A 16956-nucleotide genomic window follows, 5' to 3' on the forward strand; every position below is an offset into this window, starting at 1 on the left:
TCACCCTGCATCTTTTTTTTACCTTTTCTAAAGCCATTTGCAGTTGCCCTACTTGCCCCCGTTCCTATCCTGTCTTTTTTTGTTTGATCTGAAATGATATTTCTTTCTTTTGTGGCATGATTCCTGCTGGGTGGCTTTACAGGATTCATGTTGCTTTCATTCTCGTTAAAGTCCAATAAAGTGTGAAACAAAGGTCCTGTCAACATTCCTATAACACTCCCCCTTCTTTTGGGCAGGGAGGAGGGCAATGATCTGATCAGTGGGCTGAGCTGCTGGCCTGCTCATCTGGCTGAGTGCAGAGCACTGTGAATGCTCCTTGCTAGTCTTTCACCATGAGGGAGCATCGCCAGTGACCTGCACCCATCAGAGGTGCAGACCTGCTACTGCAAGAGAGCAAAGATCTCTAAAGATCTCACCTCTGGCCTGTGTAGCAGCAGGGTTCCCCTTAGAGACAGCGCTATAATGATACTGGCCCAAAAGTACACCTAGTGCAAACAAAATAAATAAATACAAATAATAATAAATTCACTTAAAATATTAAAATAGTCTACACACAATTTCTGTAATGAAGAGATTAAATACATTTAACGAAAGCTTGCCTGCATAGCCATTCTGTGTGTGGGGACTACGTAATTGCCCCATTCTCATGTGCACGTAAGAATCTGCTTGGAACATGTTGTGAATTGATTTGGTAGCACCATACATATGCATGCACAATGGCTCCTTGGGGTCGGAGGGGTAAAACAAATTCTCATCATATACTCCACCTCTGCCTGACACACAATGTAATGCATAGCTAACTTTTATTTGATTGTGTAAAAAATCCCAAATAGACAATGCCACTATAAAAATAATCTAAAAGGGATATTTACCTTTGAAGTACTTGCATTTGCTGCAAATTCCCATTATTTGAAGGGTCTGCTGGGAGCTAGTCCGAAACGAGAAACAGACAATCTGCAGGCTCTTTAGTTTGAAAGGTAGCAGAGCATAATCTCTAAATCCTGCCCAACGGCAGGTTATATGACACTTCAGCTTATATGTTATTATTATACTGACTGTTCCATTCACAAGCTACTAGATGTAATTACATGGCAATGTGCACTGGTTCAGAAACACTTCACTGCATGTTACTAATGGTTGGGAGCCTGCCTAGTAACAGGGATCCTGTAGGTTTATGATGCTTGGAGTGTCCCTTTAAATGTTCTTCTTCGATTTGACTTGAACAGCTCTATATCGAGAGGCTGAAGACGTGATGTGACACTTCTGAAAGTAGCCCTTTGCGAGGAACCATTTTCTTTGTTGCACAGTTATAAATCATCTTACCCAAATTCACATGAAATTCTTGCCTGTAAAATTCTCATAAAATGTTTTATATTGATGAATATATATATATATTTACTTTTATTATGTCTGTTCATTAACTCGGGTACATAAAAGTCTCACTGCAATTAAGTAATAAAGCAGTGAAACAATTTAAGTTTATACTTGTGTGTTGTAATGTGTCAGTCATTATCGAAGAGGTGTGCTGTATTTAGCTCTAGTTGTTGAGGTGACCTCGTCTTGGTCCTGTGTGGCTTGTTGTGTCTTATGTCCTGCATGTAGATGTATGTTCTGCAGTGCGTCTTTTAACTGTGTTTGCTCTTACTATTTTAGGCGGTTCTGGGTGTTGACTAATTCGGGGTATCTGGGGTAATTATCATTCCCAGTAGGCAGTTGAGTCATGTGTCGGGTACGTAGACGGTTCTCGTCTCCTGGTGTCGTCTCTATACTCTGTTCTTCTACTTTAGGTGTGTCTATTTGTTTGCTGCCTTGGTGCTTTCTCATTTATTTCTCGGCCTTCCTCTGTCATTCTCCCTCCCTCTCGTGTTGGTCTCCAGCCTTTTGCCATGTTATGTAGTGTTGTGGGTTCGTGCGGGTGCCTTCGGGAGTCGTGTCTCCCCGATTCGTCAACGGTCATGTGAAGGGGGGGAGCGGATGGGTCAGTTGTGTGGGGGGGGGTCATTCGTAACTGGTTGTTCCTGTAGCTGTATGTCTGTCTGTCGGGGTGGTTGTGCCAGGGCAGGCGCGCCCCCAGTCCCCGCCGGGCGTCTCTTGCAGCTCCTTTTGCTGTATATTCCATCCACGGGAACCATGTCAGGGCGCATTTATCCGAACGTCCCCGCAGAGAGGCTGTCATTATTTCCATGCTAAGAATCGCTTCTACTCTTTCTACCCATTCTTGTAATGTGGGTGCTGCCGTGCTTTTCCATAACCTCGGGATAAGCGACTTCGCCGCCGTAAGCAGGTCTATGATGAGGCCCTTTTTATAGGTCTTCAAGGGTGTGTGTGTGTGTGTGGTTAAGCAGTAGTGACAGCGGTTGGAATGGGACGTCCGTTCCCGTGATGTCCTTGATCGTATGATGTATCATTCGCCGATACAGCTCGATATGGGAGCACGTCCACCAAATGTGGATACCAGTGCCTTCTTCTGTGCCGCATCTCCAACACTCGCCTGGGATTGACTCATGCACACTCCGGAGGATGTCTGGTGTCCTGTACCAGCATGTCAGAATTTTATAATTGCATTTTTGGAACTTTGTGCTTATGGTCCCTTTGTGTGTCAGTTGGAAGATTTTATGCCACTCGAGTTCCGTAAGTTTAACCCCTGTCTCTCTTTCCCATAGCTCCGTAAAACCTAAGGGGCTCTTGTCTCCGTTGCTCTGTAGTGTGGAATATAAGTGCGATACGCCGTGCGTAAGGTGCTGTCTAGCCGCGCATAATTGTTCTAGGGTGTAATAATGGCGATTTAGGTGGTCCTTGCCCGTTATAGAGGCAATATAAGTTTTTAGTTGGTGGTAGCGGAATTCGTCTAGTCTGCATGGCCTGCGGTCTTGTAGCAACACAGCTAGGGACTTGAGTGCCGGTCCGTTGCACCATTGGTGTATGTGGACCCAGTCCGTTGCCCCGAAGTTCTTTAGTTCGGCAGGGTTTAACCCCCCTGCCAGCTTTGGGTTATTAGTTACGGGCGTGAGTGGGTTGGGTGATGATGTGAGCCTCTTGGAAGAGCGTATTCCACACCAGACCTTCAGTGTGGCATCTATAATCGGGTTTCCCGTACTCAGTTCCTTGTATGCTGCTCCCCCAAGCCATAGTAAGGCGGGGATTCCTGCCTGGGCTTGTTGTTTTTCCAGGTCCACCCATTGCTTAGCGCTTGGGCTAGCGTGCCAGTTGACCAGTCGGTGCAGGTGTGTTGCCTGGCAGTACGTGAGGATTGATGGTAGTCCCATGCCTCCTTCGCTCCTTGGGCATTCTAGGGTCGTTTTCCGAATAGGCGCTGGTTTCTGGTTCCAGACGAACTGTCTAATGGTTGTCGTTAGTGTCTGGAAGAACGTCCGCGGGAGACTTGTGTGTAGCATCTGGAACAAGTATAGTATTTGGGGCATAACATTCATTTTAATGGCGTTTATACGGCCAAACCATGATATATATTAGGTTGTCCAGCGCTCTATGTCTTGTTGCAAAGTTGCGAGTAAGGATGCGAAGTTCATTTGGTAGATATGTGTTAGGTCTTTCGGGAGCCACACTCCAAGGTAATGTAGTTTTGGTCGTGCATATCTTGAAGGGGAAATGTGTTCAGATGTGTCGCTGGAGGGTTGTGTCTCGCATGAGCGGCATCGTCTCGGATTTATCCAGGTTGAGTTTCAAGTTGGAAACCTCTTTGTATTGCCGGAATGCTTCTAGGAGATTTGGTATAGATATTCTTGGCTGGTCCAGGAAAAAGAGCATGTCATCGGCGTATACCGCTACACGGTGCTCTCCTCCACCCACGCGGCACCCCTTAATACCCCCGTCCCGTCTGACCACCTCAAGAAAGGGTTCCAGAGTGAGGGCAAACAGGAGTGGGGACAGCCCTGGCACGTGCCGTTTCGGATGTTAAACGGGCTAGTTAGTGCTCCATTTACCCATATGCGTGCTGTTGGTGTACAGCGCAGCTACCCAGTTCCGCAGGTGTGCTCCGTATCCCATGTGTCTCAAGATCTCCGACATAAAGACCCAGTCCACACTGTCAAACGCCTTTTCAGCGTCGGTGGATAGCAGCACCATTTCCCGTTTGCTACATGGATGGTGTTGAGGGCCCGTATGGTATTATCCCTGGTCTCCCTCCCAGGTACGAATCCGACCTGGTCTGGGTGTATCAGGTCCGGGAGCGTCCGGGCCATTCTGAGTGCCAACGCTTTAGCGAAAAGTTTCAGGTCTGCGTTCAACAGCGAGATGGGCCGATAGCTTGCGCAGTTTGTTGGGTCTTTGCATTCCTTTGGTATGATCGTGACTGTCGCTCTTAGGGTGTCTTTGTGATATTGGCCTCCATCCCGTATTGAGTTAATGCCCGTCAAGAGTCGTGGTAATAGAATGTCCTTGAAGGTGCGTAGGTATGAGGCGGGCAGACCGTCTGGGCCTGGGTTTCTGTGTGCTTTTGTTGATTTCAGTGCTCCTGCTATTTCCTGCTTTTTTCATCGATTTGTTAGGGGTAGTTCTAGTTTGGCTTCCTGTTCTGGGGTGAGCCTACGTGTAACATGGTTTTGAAGGTATGTGGCGATCCGTTCCCGGTGATGTCTTGCCTCCAGTTCCTTTCGGTGTTGTGTCTGGTTGTACAACGCAGCGTAGTATTCTTGGAACGCGGTCAGTATGCCGTCCGGGAGTCGTGTGATGTCTCCCCTACCATTGTGTACTTTGTGAATGTGTTGTGTCCTTCGTTTCTCCTGAAGCATCTTCGCTAGCATTCTGCCACTTTTGTTTGAGTGTTCGTAGTAGTATCTGGAGGCTTTCCTCGCAGTGTGTAACAGTCCTTGTGATATTATGGCACTCAGTTCTCTACGTGCTTCCGTTAGGCAAAGATATGTGCCCTGTCAAGGTTCTTCTTGTGTTCCCCTTCCAGCTCGGCTATTCATTTTTTCAGGTTAGAAATGCGGATTGTTCAGTCTTTTTTGCGTCTGGGGCTCACGGCGATGAAGTGGCCCCGGATGATACATTTGTGTGCCTCCCAGAGCGTTAATGGAGCTGTGTCTGGGTTGTCATTGGTTGTGAAGTATTCGGTCAGGGTTTGGGCTGCTGTCGTCTTGAGTTCCAGGTCGTCTAGTAAGGATTTGTTTAGTTTCCATTGTCTTTCTCTTGGTTTGAATAGCGGGGAGCTTGTGCGGTGGTGCATGGTCTGTGTGGTCCATTATGCCTATTTGTGCATCGTGCAATAGGTTTAAATATTCTTGTGCCAGGAATATATAGTCTATGCGGCTATAGTGTGCGTGGACTGCCGAGTAGTGGGTGTGATCTTGCTCTTATGGATTGCATGCCCTCCAACAGTCAACTAATCCTAGTTTGTGTAAGGATCGCTGTGCTACTCGTATGCAGTGTGTGGGAACTGCAGTCTGACCCCTGGAGGTGTCCATACGCTGGTCCAGTGGTATGTTTAGGTCTCGGGCCAGGACCAAAAGGCCGTCTCTAAATTTCTCTAATTTGGCTAGCGTTCAGGATAAGAAGGTGTGTTGTTTTCTATTTGGGCCATATAGGCACGCGAAAGTGTAGGTATGATCCGCTATGGTGCCTTTTAGGAAGATATATCTGCCGTTGGGGTCCACCAGGGATGCTGTGTGGTGGAAAGGTGTAGTTTGGGCAAAGAGTATCGCCACTCCTGCTTTTTTGGCTTCCGGGTGGTTCGTGTAGAATCCTTGTGGGAATCGCCGGTTCTCTAACTTGGGTGCTTTTGCGGCCCACAGCCGCCTTAACAGGTGCGATCGCTTTCAGGTGTGTTGAGTCCCTGGATATTGTTTGACCAGTATGTCAACTGGGCCGGGACAAATCCCCGCTTGGCCGCCATCCCAGCGGCGAGGCGGCGCCCCCGCAGGGGCACAGGGGTCGGGATGTGGGGTGTCGGTAGGTGTAGGGAAGTCAGAGAGTCGTGTTGTGGTGAAGGGTCTGTCTGACTCTTCGGGTGTGTGGGTGTGACGTCGATCCTGTACCTGGTGTTGTTGTTCCTGTGTCGGGGTTATAATTCCGACGTAAGAAACCCCCGGTTGTATCTACAGTTTTGGTCTGTCTCAGTGGGGTACTGTGGTGCCACTTACGGTAGTGGTGTTGTCTGGTTGTGTGGTGATCTGTACTTTCTCCCCTCCGTCAGCGTCCAACCTGCTTGGTATGGGTGTAGTCGTCTATACAGTGTATTTTAGCTTTGGGGAGGGCACTTATTGCCCATGCCTTCTTGGTTACGATCAGTATTTTGTGCCCTGTTTGCTAATTCACTGCCCTAGTTGTGTTAATGTGCTCCTGTCTGGTTCCTTCTATTGTTAGGATCTCCTGCGGCTCTCCTGTCCCCGGTCTTCCCTCTTGGTGTCTGAGTCAGGGCACCCATGGGCTATCCGGAGGTTTGGTAAAGCCTGTCTCCCGCTGTGTGTCGTCCGGGTGTCCTGTCGCTACCCTTCCCCTTAAAGCATGCTGTGTGTTCTAGTGTGGATCGGGTCAACGTTCCGTAATTTCGCTCGTCCGTGGCGTGTTTCCGTCTCCTGGGGATACTCTATCTCTGTCGTGCAGTGTCTTGTTTTGCTTTCCATACTAAGCAGTGTACGTCTGCCCGTGACGTTACGTCAGGTTGGTGGTCTTTGTCGTCATTTTGATAGCCCCTAGGCCTGGTTTCTCACGGTAATGTTCCTGCTCTTCCTCTGTGTTTTTTCTTCCTTTCTTAAGTGTCTGCTATTAAGCTGCCACGTGCCCTGACTGTAGCCTTTGTCGTGTATTGTGTCTGTCGGTTCAAGCTATTGGCAGTAACTCTCCTGGTGATCTAGCATTTCTTCCTCCCTGTCTATGCCTGGCTCCGCCCCCCTCTCCCACTCTATACACCCCGGTTCTATATGCTTGCTTCTTTTTATGCCCATGGTTTCGGGTTTCTTGCATCGCTATTGCCATGTGTAGAGGTGTGGTCTATGCGTGGGTGAATTAACCTTTGAATATTAAACTATGTACAATAAACTGCCCGCTAGTCAGGCCATTCCCGGTTTCAGCTTCCGACTCACCCCAGATCCTCCCCACCCGCCTCACGGTGATCCTCTACTGCCCTGCGACCAACCTCGCATCCCCTGGTCTGTGTTAAAGTTTCAGTTGCTTATTACTGGCCGGTTGTCCTTGGTCTGTGTAGGGTCCTTGGAGTTGCTGTTGTATAGTCCCACCCTCCATCTGGTTAATCTCTCCCCACCCAACCTGAGGGGTTCCCCCGTGCATATCCCTTGGTAGTTGGGCCTTCTAGATGGGATACTTCCTCTTATTGCCCCCCCGTACAGGTTGTCTGTTCCCTCTCCACCTACCTGGTATCCACCCTTATTCCTCTACTATAGTTATCTGGTGGTAGTTCAGGAATGTACATACCCCGGTTGATGTCGTCGGGGTCACAGTGTGTTCTCTGACGGTAGAGCTGGGGTTCCGCTGAGTACTGTACCGGTATGGCCTGTTTCCCAGTGGGTCGTGAACCGGTGCTGCGTGGCTGCGGTTACTCCTCAGGGCCCTCTGGGCCTCCTCTGCGTCGTTGCGGTCTGGGTTCCGGGTGTAGGTTGTGTGCCACCTCTGTTGGGCCTGTTGCTCTTGCCAGGGGCCCTCTAGGATCCAGTTGGGCACCGGGACAGCAGGTAGGTTGGCGGATTGGAGAAACCGAGGCACATCGTTTGGCCAGCGGATGATGTGCCCTATATTTCCCACACAAGCCTGGAGGCTAAACGGGAACCCCCACTTGTACGGGATCCTCCTCTCTTGCAACAGGCGGGTAATCGGCCTCAGGGCCCGGTGGGCGTCTACGGTGATCGTGGATAAGTCTTGAAAGAGGGAGACCTGTGCGTCCATGTAGGTTATGTGCTGTTGGATTCTAGCTGCCTGCATTAAAGACTCCTTTAGTTGGAACGACATCAGGGCACATGTTATATCTCTTGGTAGGCCATCTCGTCTGGGTGCTCGTAATGCTCTATGAGGCCTTTCTATGCCAAAATCGCTTGGAGCTGCGTGTCCCAGCAGTTGTGCAAACAGGCCTGCGAGGATCTCCTGCAGCACCTCTCCCTCTGCCTCCGGTAGTCCCCGTATTCTAATGTTATTGCGCCGGCCACGGTTATCAAGGTCTTCGACCTGACGGCGGAGGTCCAGGAGAATATTGCCTTGCCTCGTGGTCGCCAAGTCCGTGGCTTGCTGGCGTTACGCGTTTTGCAGACGGTCCTCCTTCAGGTCGTCCACCCGCTGCTCCAGGGCTGTGAGGTCGGTGCGCACCGCCGCGATCTCCTCCCGTATTATGGCACTCAGTTCTGCCACCATTTCACTTTTATCTCTGCAGGTCAACATGCTTGCGGATATCGCGGCAATATCTGCGGATATTTGAGAGAGGGCACCGGGTGTAGTTGTGTCTCGGGTCGATTCTGCAGTGCTGGATCCCGGGGAAACGGGAGCCGACGTGCCAGTGTCTCCGGTGTCTCGGAGCCCATGCGGCACGGATAGGAACTCATCCATCGGGCCGGGCTGTTGTCTCGACGGGGTCACCCCGGACAGTCCCGTGGTGGTTAGTCGCTTGTTCTTCCCCATTTTTAGGCATTTTTTGTAGCTCGTGGACGCTTTTTTATCAGGGCTTCACAGGTTGGGGCCTAGGAGCTCGAGTTGAGTGCGTCTCACTCCATCAGCAGTCAGGCCACGCCCCTTCAGGAAGCGTATTTAACACATTATGAATATACCCTGAATGCAATTGGAATATGTAAAACATGTGAAAATAGATAATCGTAAAAATACATGTAACCGTATTAATTAAATAGTGTATATTTGGGGTGGGGGGGGGGCATAAAATAAAATGCTCACTGTAGGGTTGTGCTATAAATGGTTCTGAGTCTTTGTGAGATCCCTATCTTATCTCACACAGGAGGCTGCTGGCAAGGGGCATTGCTTTAGGCCTTAGCTGATAAGAAGGAACCTCCCACTCCTGTTAAAAGTAATATAAAGGGAACTGTGCATTACAGTCAGGGAAGGTGTGTGGCTAAGGCTGTATAAATAAAGTACAGAACTGATTAGTATTACCCTCCTAAATGTCAGAAAAATTAGCAACGGAGGCATGATCAAGCCTTAATTAAGCTGAAGTGGTTATGGTGCTTAGATCGACCTTTTAAAACATTGTACTTGTTTTCTTAAATGGAGTTTTAAAGGGAAGCTGTATGCATCACTACATCTATTGCACACAGTTGATTCTAACTTGTGACCTTAGGGATCTATAACTCTGCCAGTTTTGCACGTATACGCCATTCAAGCTGAGTGTGCGCAAATGCATGCGGTACAGCTCAGCTTAAAAATTCCCTAAACTGTGAACAGGAATTTTCATTAAACTGAGAGCAGCTATATTATGTCAGCAGTTACTTTTATTCTATAAGACGAATGGCCTACATGTCTCGCATTCCATAATGGGCATGGGGGTTATGGGATAAGATCAAACCTCGCTGACTAATACCTCCAGTATAGAGCGTTTGGCTAAAATATATTTAATGTATTACCAGTGTAACAGGGAAGAGTAGATTTGTCATCTGGATTTAAAGTGGTGACAAGTTCACGTTAGCCTAAATCCCCCCCCGCTCATGCATTGAATGCACCATCTCTCATAGAGATAAATGATGTATTTAAGAAAAACTACTAAGATATAAACTGATCTCACCTTCTCTCCCGATCATCTGTGTCGTCTTCTTCATGGGTGTGACATGCTGACTGTACTGCCTGCATACCAGCATCTACATAAAGTGCCAACGCCAGCAGCATTCACTAGGGACCCATCACACCGAGGAGCTCTCTCCTGCAATCAGTGTCAATCAGTTTTTCAGCATTGTAGTCTACGATAAATACACAAGTTTGCTAGTCCAACCCAAGGATTACATTTTATGCTCTATAAAATGAGCATTAGTAGTATGTACCACGACAGGTACACTTTAATGTCCTTCATGACTTAAAGGGACGCTATAGGCACCCAGACCATTTCATCTCAATGAAGTGATCTTGGTACCATGTCCCTGTAGTTTTAACCCTGCAGCTGAAATCATTGCCGTTCTGCTGGTAATTTTAAGTAGCCTTGTAAAATCGAAACTGTATTGTTTTGTATTTGTGTGCTGTTCCTTAGTTTATATTGTGTACATTGCAGTGTTAGCATGCTACTAATGGCTGTCTTCATGACAGCCGCTAGAGGCGCTATACCTATACCTAAGGGTATTTTGGCACTTATTTTGTAGCTATTTGACTGCCAAATCTCTCGTAAATATTGGAGTAAATATTTTTTTTTCTGAGTTTTAACATATAGCATGTTTTTTAATAAGTATTTCGTAAGCCTGATCGGTGCTACTACTGTGCAAAACTGCATATTATGTTCAGCTACATTTTGGGAGTTTTTACATTTTGGAGTTGGAATACCCCTAATGTATGCCTTTGCCTCTATCCGGTGAAGCTACAGCGTCATATAAGAGACCGGACAATTTCCGCTTTTTTCGCCAATGTCTCATTTTTGTGCGTTATAGCAGTTTGACTGTTAGAATTACCCCACCAAGGCCTTCCATTTGTAAAAGTAGACACTCCAGAGTATCTTGTGCCTTATCATGTTGCCATTGTTTTGCCGGTTGATGTAGAAGTTTGTGGTAAAGAGAATGTTTTTTGCATTTTATCGTGCACATTACATTTTGACTGAGCATTTTTCAAACCTGATATGTGCCACAATGATCAAACCCCCAAATTATGCTCTGCTAACTCTTCTGAATAAAACAATACTCCCAATGTATGCGTTTGGCACTATCTTGCAGAGTTACAATTATGTGACCTGACTATTTCAGTTTTTACAATTAGAATTTTGATGGGCCTATTCTGCTTTTTGGGGCAGTGTAGGACTTCAATAATTAAAATTACCCGATAAATGCATACCATTTGTGAAAGTGGGGCTATGTCTTATGGTAGATTTTGAGCCTTATTATACAGATCTTTTAGTACCAATATATCTCTACATTTTTGGCATTATTTGCAATTTAGCAGTATATTTTGTAAGCTTAATATGTGCTACTGTAATTAAAGTCACTAAATCGTGCTCAACTTCTGAGTAAAGAATGACCCCTTTCTCATATCCTTGTCAAGTGAAAATACAGAGCTTAATTTATAACCTGCCCATTGCATTTTTTTTTTTTTTTTTTTTCAAATGGCAATTTTTTTGAAGATGAGTTTATGGTGCATTGGGTAACGGAGGGGGACCCTCCAGAGTCTGTTCAAACACAAGATCCAGTTAGAGAATCAATTCGACGGAGCATGATGGCTCAGCTGCAGTGTTCTCTATTTATTTAAAGAGCTATATGCAGAGCTGATTTTTGAACACTGTATGCAGCTCATCATACATTTTGGGGTCAGCCAAATGTCCCCAGCTGACAGAGAGGAGCCCCAGATATCCATTGATACCTGCGTTTCCTGGTGTGTTCAGAGATTTAACCCTGCTCACACTGCATTGCTCTCTGTGGGGATTTAAATCCCCATTTAAAGAGCTGCATGCCGATCTCTCTCTGAGCTCAGCATGCAGCTCACCTGTCAGTCTGGGGCCACTAAAAATGATTTATTGATACCTGGGTGTCCTGCTGAAACCAAGATCTATTTATCAGCATTTAAATGTCTATAGAAGGAGATGCATGCTGTGATGACTTTTATCGCAGAATAGCGACTAAAAATGGCCCCGGCAGACACAGGGGAGCCCTAGGTATCCATTGATACCAGGGGCTCCCTGGTGTGAGGAGGGAATTAGTAACACTGCTCACACGACATTTTCAGGATCTGTCATTATGCCCTAAAGGCATTAATGCCCAGTATAGTTAGGATGTAATGACATGCCCCAACGCTATTAAGGAGTTAATTTCAAGTTGGTACCTTACATTGTTTCACCTTGTTTTGAGTTTTTTTTTTTTTTTTAATTCTTTATTTTTGTAGTGCGTAGGGAAAAGACAGTTGCTTGTGAGGTACCCCAAAGGCAGTCCTCTAGCACAGTACGAACAGTTGAACGTAAGGGTACAGGGTAGATCAAGCACTTTTTTATATATATAAATATAACGATAGAAACGGTTCATCTTTACTTTGTTTAAGTATTTGGTAACAGAACTTAGGGTGATATCGCTGAACTTTCTAGGCATGTGGTTATTTTGCAGTGACAAGAGCCAGTGAAGCTATGAGTGGGTTACCACATGCGTTAGAGTAAGGGTGAGTGATTCAGGTTTAGGTTCCACGCTTAGGTGGGTGGGCAACATGCATAGACATTTGACTACATGATCAATAGCTGCGGCATACTTATAACATGCAGAGAGGATATCATGCAGAGCTTCTGGTTTGTCTAACTGGCTTTATGCAGGCTATGTGGAGTGTGTGTAACTGCTAAAACTCGCCGGGCGCTTAACATAGCACTTACAGTTATCCTCATATGTGGCTAAGATCTAAACAAATAGCAGGTGTGAGACAATGCACTAAACATGAAATGAGCGTTAGGTAGTAGCATACAACACAGTAGCGATTAGGTTAAATATAAGCTTTTGGCAAATTCAAGTAATAATAGAGTTGAAGAAAGTAATGAGTCCTCAAACCAGTCCCTTTTAACCCATGCCGGTTCGCGGCAGAGTGTCCCCAGGGGTAGGAAGGCTGCGGATGCCGGAGCGGCAATTGCAGGCCGAGGCCCCCTTCCAACCCCATACCTTTGTAGAGGGCGGCATATTCGGACCCCTGACAGGAGGGTTCTGTGTGTTTAAAGCATTCCTTCGTCTGGTGCAGCGGAGGACGCCGGTGTTCTGTCTCCGCCTGTGGCGGGCTTTCTTCCTGCAGGGTGGTTGCTGCCGCGGAGGCAGTCTCCTCATGACCCTCAGCCCGGGTGGGCCACGTGCTTGTGTGGCTAGCCTGGGGATTGTTGCTGTGCCATGAGGGCGCCTCTTCCCCCCGTTTCCAGCCTCGTTTTTGCTTTCTGGCTGCTCATTCAGAGGTGACTTTCCCCGTTCACGGGTCAGATTGCCCTTTTGTGGTAGCGTTTGCAGGGTTGCCTGTGGTGTTTGCAGCCGGTCCCAGAGCTTGTGCCAGAAGCGGGCGAAGATAGCATCTAGGCGCTGCTGGACGTCGCGGTGGATCTCCATCGTAGGTGTGTGATCTGATTTGCATGGTGAGCTTGCCGCCGCCATATTGGGCGCGCCACGTGCACGGCTGCCCTGATGCGGCAGGTCGTCGGCCTGCAGTTTCGGCTTATGTCCGTCTCCCCAGTCGCTGGATATGGACCGAGATGACCCCCATCGGTCCAGAGGGGGGGGGGGTAGGAGGTGAGAGCCCAGAGGGATCCATGTGCAGGACCGTCAGCATGGAGAGCGGCCGTCTCTCCACTGCTCGATCTTCGATGGGCCTCGGGTTGCAGAGCAGGGTCCCGGGAGGTTTCACGCTTGATTCTTGTATTGAAGGGTTCTCCCGGGTGTCCCTGTCACGATGGTTTCACTCCAGTGTGCGTGTACTCATTTTTGGGGGGGGTTTACCCCAAATATGTGCTGATTCAAGCGGGAGCTGAGGTTCAGCACAACCGCTCTGCCTGGATGCTAGGCTCCGCCCCCACCTTGTTTTGAGTTTTTAATGTATTTAACCACACAAGCTCTATAACCATCTCTGATCTGAGTAGTTGTCTTCAGTTTGTGCCTTGTTTTGTTTTCACCATTTAGTTTGCATTATAAAAATAATGGTAATATAAAGATAGGTATGCACTCACAATATAAGGAGCCCTAAGTGAGCTCCTACTGGGCTAACCAGAGCAAGTCAGCGCTCCAAAAATAACTATTCTTCTCAAAGTGTTAATTAATATTGGATGGCTAGTTGGGTAGAAAAAAATCTTAATTATGTGTGAGAAATTGGCTAGTAGAGTTATTGACTAAAGTCAGATTCCAAAGTGAATCTCAGATTTTAGGCCAGAGTAGCCAAACTGAGAGCACAGCGGACTTATAGAGTTTTTCCAGTTTGGCTAGTTTTACCTTGGATTCGAAATTCACTTTGAATTAACACTTTAGTCAATACCTATATCTATGTACATTATTAAATTACCTTTTTTCTTTTCTTTTAGACACAATCTCTTGAGCAACACAAGAAGAACATGGAGAGAGGACGGAATGAACTCACTGGTCTTCAGTATGCTATCCCGAGAAGAAACTCCCCTTTATACGAACATCACTGTTGATATTGGAAATCCACCCACAACAACCGCTAAACCAAACAAATGGAAACTGTTTTAAGTTGGCCTTTGAAAGATATGACTTTCCCACATGTCTTCCAACTGCCTCCTTGTGAAGCTCAGGTTGGTGGAGAGCCAGATTGGTTGAAATCGTTATCGGGACCACAACCTAAGCCATCCAAGAATGGTCTGCAACATAGGTGGTTAACCTTGGTTTTCATCTGTTATTGGTCTGCATTTACCATAATAGTGGGTAATATAGACCAACAATGGCTGGAAGGCCAAACGTGGACTACCACGTTTATTCAGAAACAAAGACTAAATAGTTCTGTATCACTAGAGGGTGATTTAACTCTCCTGTTGTTATAAGGGGAATAAAGTGAAAACTTGTCACAGCCATATTAAATGGGGGTACAATGAATATTAAGGAACCAATTTAAAGTTAAAGGATACTACCAAGAACAGTATGTTATCTTCTTTTAAGCACAGTTTAAGGTTGATCTCAACATTCATAAACAATGTTACATATTGTTTTTCTTTAGTTTGGTCATTGTGCTGAAATATCTGGTTGTGTTGCTGTACCAAATAAATTAATATCTTGTGTAAAATTAAGGAAAGTCAAACCATAAAGAAGTCTCCATCCATGGTTTGTAACAGAGAGGAACACATTGCACAGTCATTTGCTTGGTAGTGTCCCTTTAATGTATTCAATTTATTTGACACATCAACTGCAATCAACATCAATCGGTTATCCACCGATTTGCTCTGAAATATGTGCTGCTTGCGCTGTCAAATGGGCAAACCAAGAGCAAGAGTTACGTATAATGAGTCATTCTGGTTAAAAGTTCTTATAGAGCAGCAGTCACCATGGAAAGCAATGGATTGTTCCATTCGTTTGCTCCTCGTTTAAAAAAAAAAATTGCTTCAGAATTGCTCTTTAAATAAGACATGTTTTGTTGTGAAAAAAAAGAGACCATCACCATATGAAGGTAAAGGAACACATGCCCGCTGTAGTGGTGTTGGTGTCAGGAGTGCCCTGTCACCCTCCCACAGTAAATAGTCAAACTGTTTAAGGATGGTTTGGACTCTTACCTGGGACCCACAGGAGTGCTCTTCGTTTCCCCACTGCTGCTGTAAGATCTTGGAAGGAGATTCCTTCAGCGCCACAAAGCTAAGCCTTGCCATGGAGGTGCCACTGAGGGCAGCCCTGTTTGGTCAGGCTTAGCTCAATGGCAGGAGCTACCAGCAGCCAGGGATGAGTCAGTGACGGTGTTTGGCGGGACAAAATTGTTTAAGTGTTCCTATATGTATAGTTTTAATTTAGTAAAAGTTTATTTTATTCTGCATTTTGCAAAGTTTGTGCCTTACCTTGGGAATTATTTCTGCTGCGTGATAATTGATTTATACTTTGTTACAGATTACATTCTCCTTATGGACAGTAACTAGTTCTAGTGGCATCCCACAATTCCAAGCATGAAGAAGCCCTACTAAAAAAACATGGGCATACATTATGGGTTAGCCTTGCGTAAACACAAAGTTGCTCTAAATAAAGATACTCAAATACTAAGCAGTTGATTTGTGATAACTTGAACTAGAAGCTGTGAAATTTAGACACTTCATTTCAGTTAATATTCCATAGTGTAGAATCCATGTTTGTAGGGGGGCGCTAAACTCACTGAGATAGATTTTGCTGTGTTATATTTCATAGAAACCTGGTGCTAAATATGGTCTTGATAGAACCATTTTGGTTTTTTCTATGGACGGTATGCCTTATTTCTTTATTTAAATCTCCCTTTAAGCACAGTTTTATACATCTATTGAATCTTCTGATTCTTAGATATTAAAGGTAAACCATTATTTCCAGGAATGTTTAACATTATGTAAACTAATTCCCTGTGTTTTTATGAGACCTGAAAAATAAAATTCAATGTAAAAATCAATATTTCATCATACCTCTGTTTTGGTTCTTTGGGAGAAGGAGAAACGAACTGTGGAGGAGATCTATGAAAGTGTTGTGAGCCAAAAAGTGGCCAAAGATTCTAAAAGTGGGTAAATCACCATTGGAGCCAGCAAGCATGCTCTATTGGTGACTCACCTTTTTTTTTTACATCTCTGCCCCACTTTTCAGGACACTTTGATAAACCTGTTGCAGTGGTTTTATTTTTCCTACTCCATTACAGTGTGTTCCCTGAGTGAGGATATAGACTAAGTAGCTTTTAAGGACCTCTTTGCATACTTGCCAAGTTTGGCCCGACCGGAATCGCGATGAGGGGTCGGGCCCACACGAGAGATCCACTTACTGAAATGGCGTGCGAGCCTGGCTCACAGAAAGCCTCCCGGACAGCTACCCTACACAGAGGACCATGTAAGGATCACCTCTAAAGTTCTCCCTGCATGTTCCTAGTGCCCGCTGCACACCACTAGCGCTTCTTATGACATGCTCGCAGTGTGCTGCCTCGGGGACAGTTCAATGACATGCCTTCTAACTGTCCCGCTTTTGGGGACACCAAAGAACTAAAACGGGACAGAACCCAGAATATAAAAAACAAAGATAGATGTTTTTATTTTGTTTTATAAAATGTATATACAGTACTGTAATTATAATTCAGAACAGTGGAGGAACGACTCTAGAGAAAATGCTGTTTTGTTATAAATATTCTTAAACTTTTGAATGCTTAGTGTATTTATTTTTCTCACCCATGCACAAACACACACGACATCATCTCACTACA

At 45.9% G+C, this 16956-nt stretch overlaps 1 protein-coding gene across 1 annotated transcript in view; it reads left to right on the forward strand.

The window, feature by feature from the left end:
• The window catches only part of LOC134601983 (beta-1,4-galactosyltransferase 3-like), a 115272-nt gene extending 100390 nt beyond the window's left edge, over positions 1–14882 (forward strand). The window contains exon 7 of the mRNA XM_063446488.1: positions 14117–14882. Coding sequence (XP_063302558.1) covers positions 14117–14285 — 169 coding nt within the window. The 3' untranslated portion in view covers positions 14286–14882. The remainder of the gene's footprint in view (positions 1–14116) is intronic.
• The last annotated feature ends 2074 nt before the right edge of the window (positions 14883–16956 follow it).

The sequence above is a fragment of the Pelobates fuscus genome, chromosome 1, assembly GCF_036172605.1.
Source record: "Pelobates fuscus isolate aPelFus1 chromosome 1, aPelFus1.pri, whole genome shotgun sequence".
In the NCBI taxonomy this organism is placed as follows: Eukaryota; Metazoa; Chordata; class Amphibia; order Anura; family Pelobatidae; genus Pelobates; species Pelobates fuscus.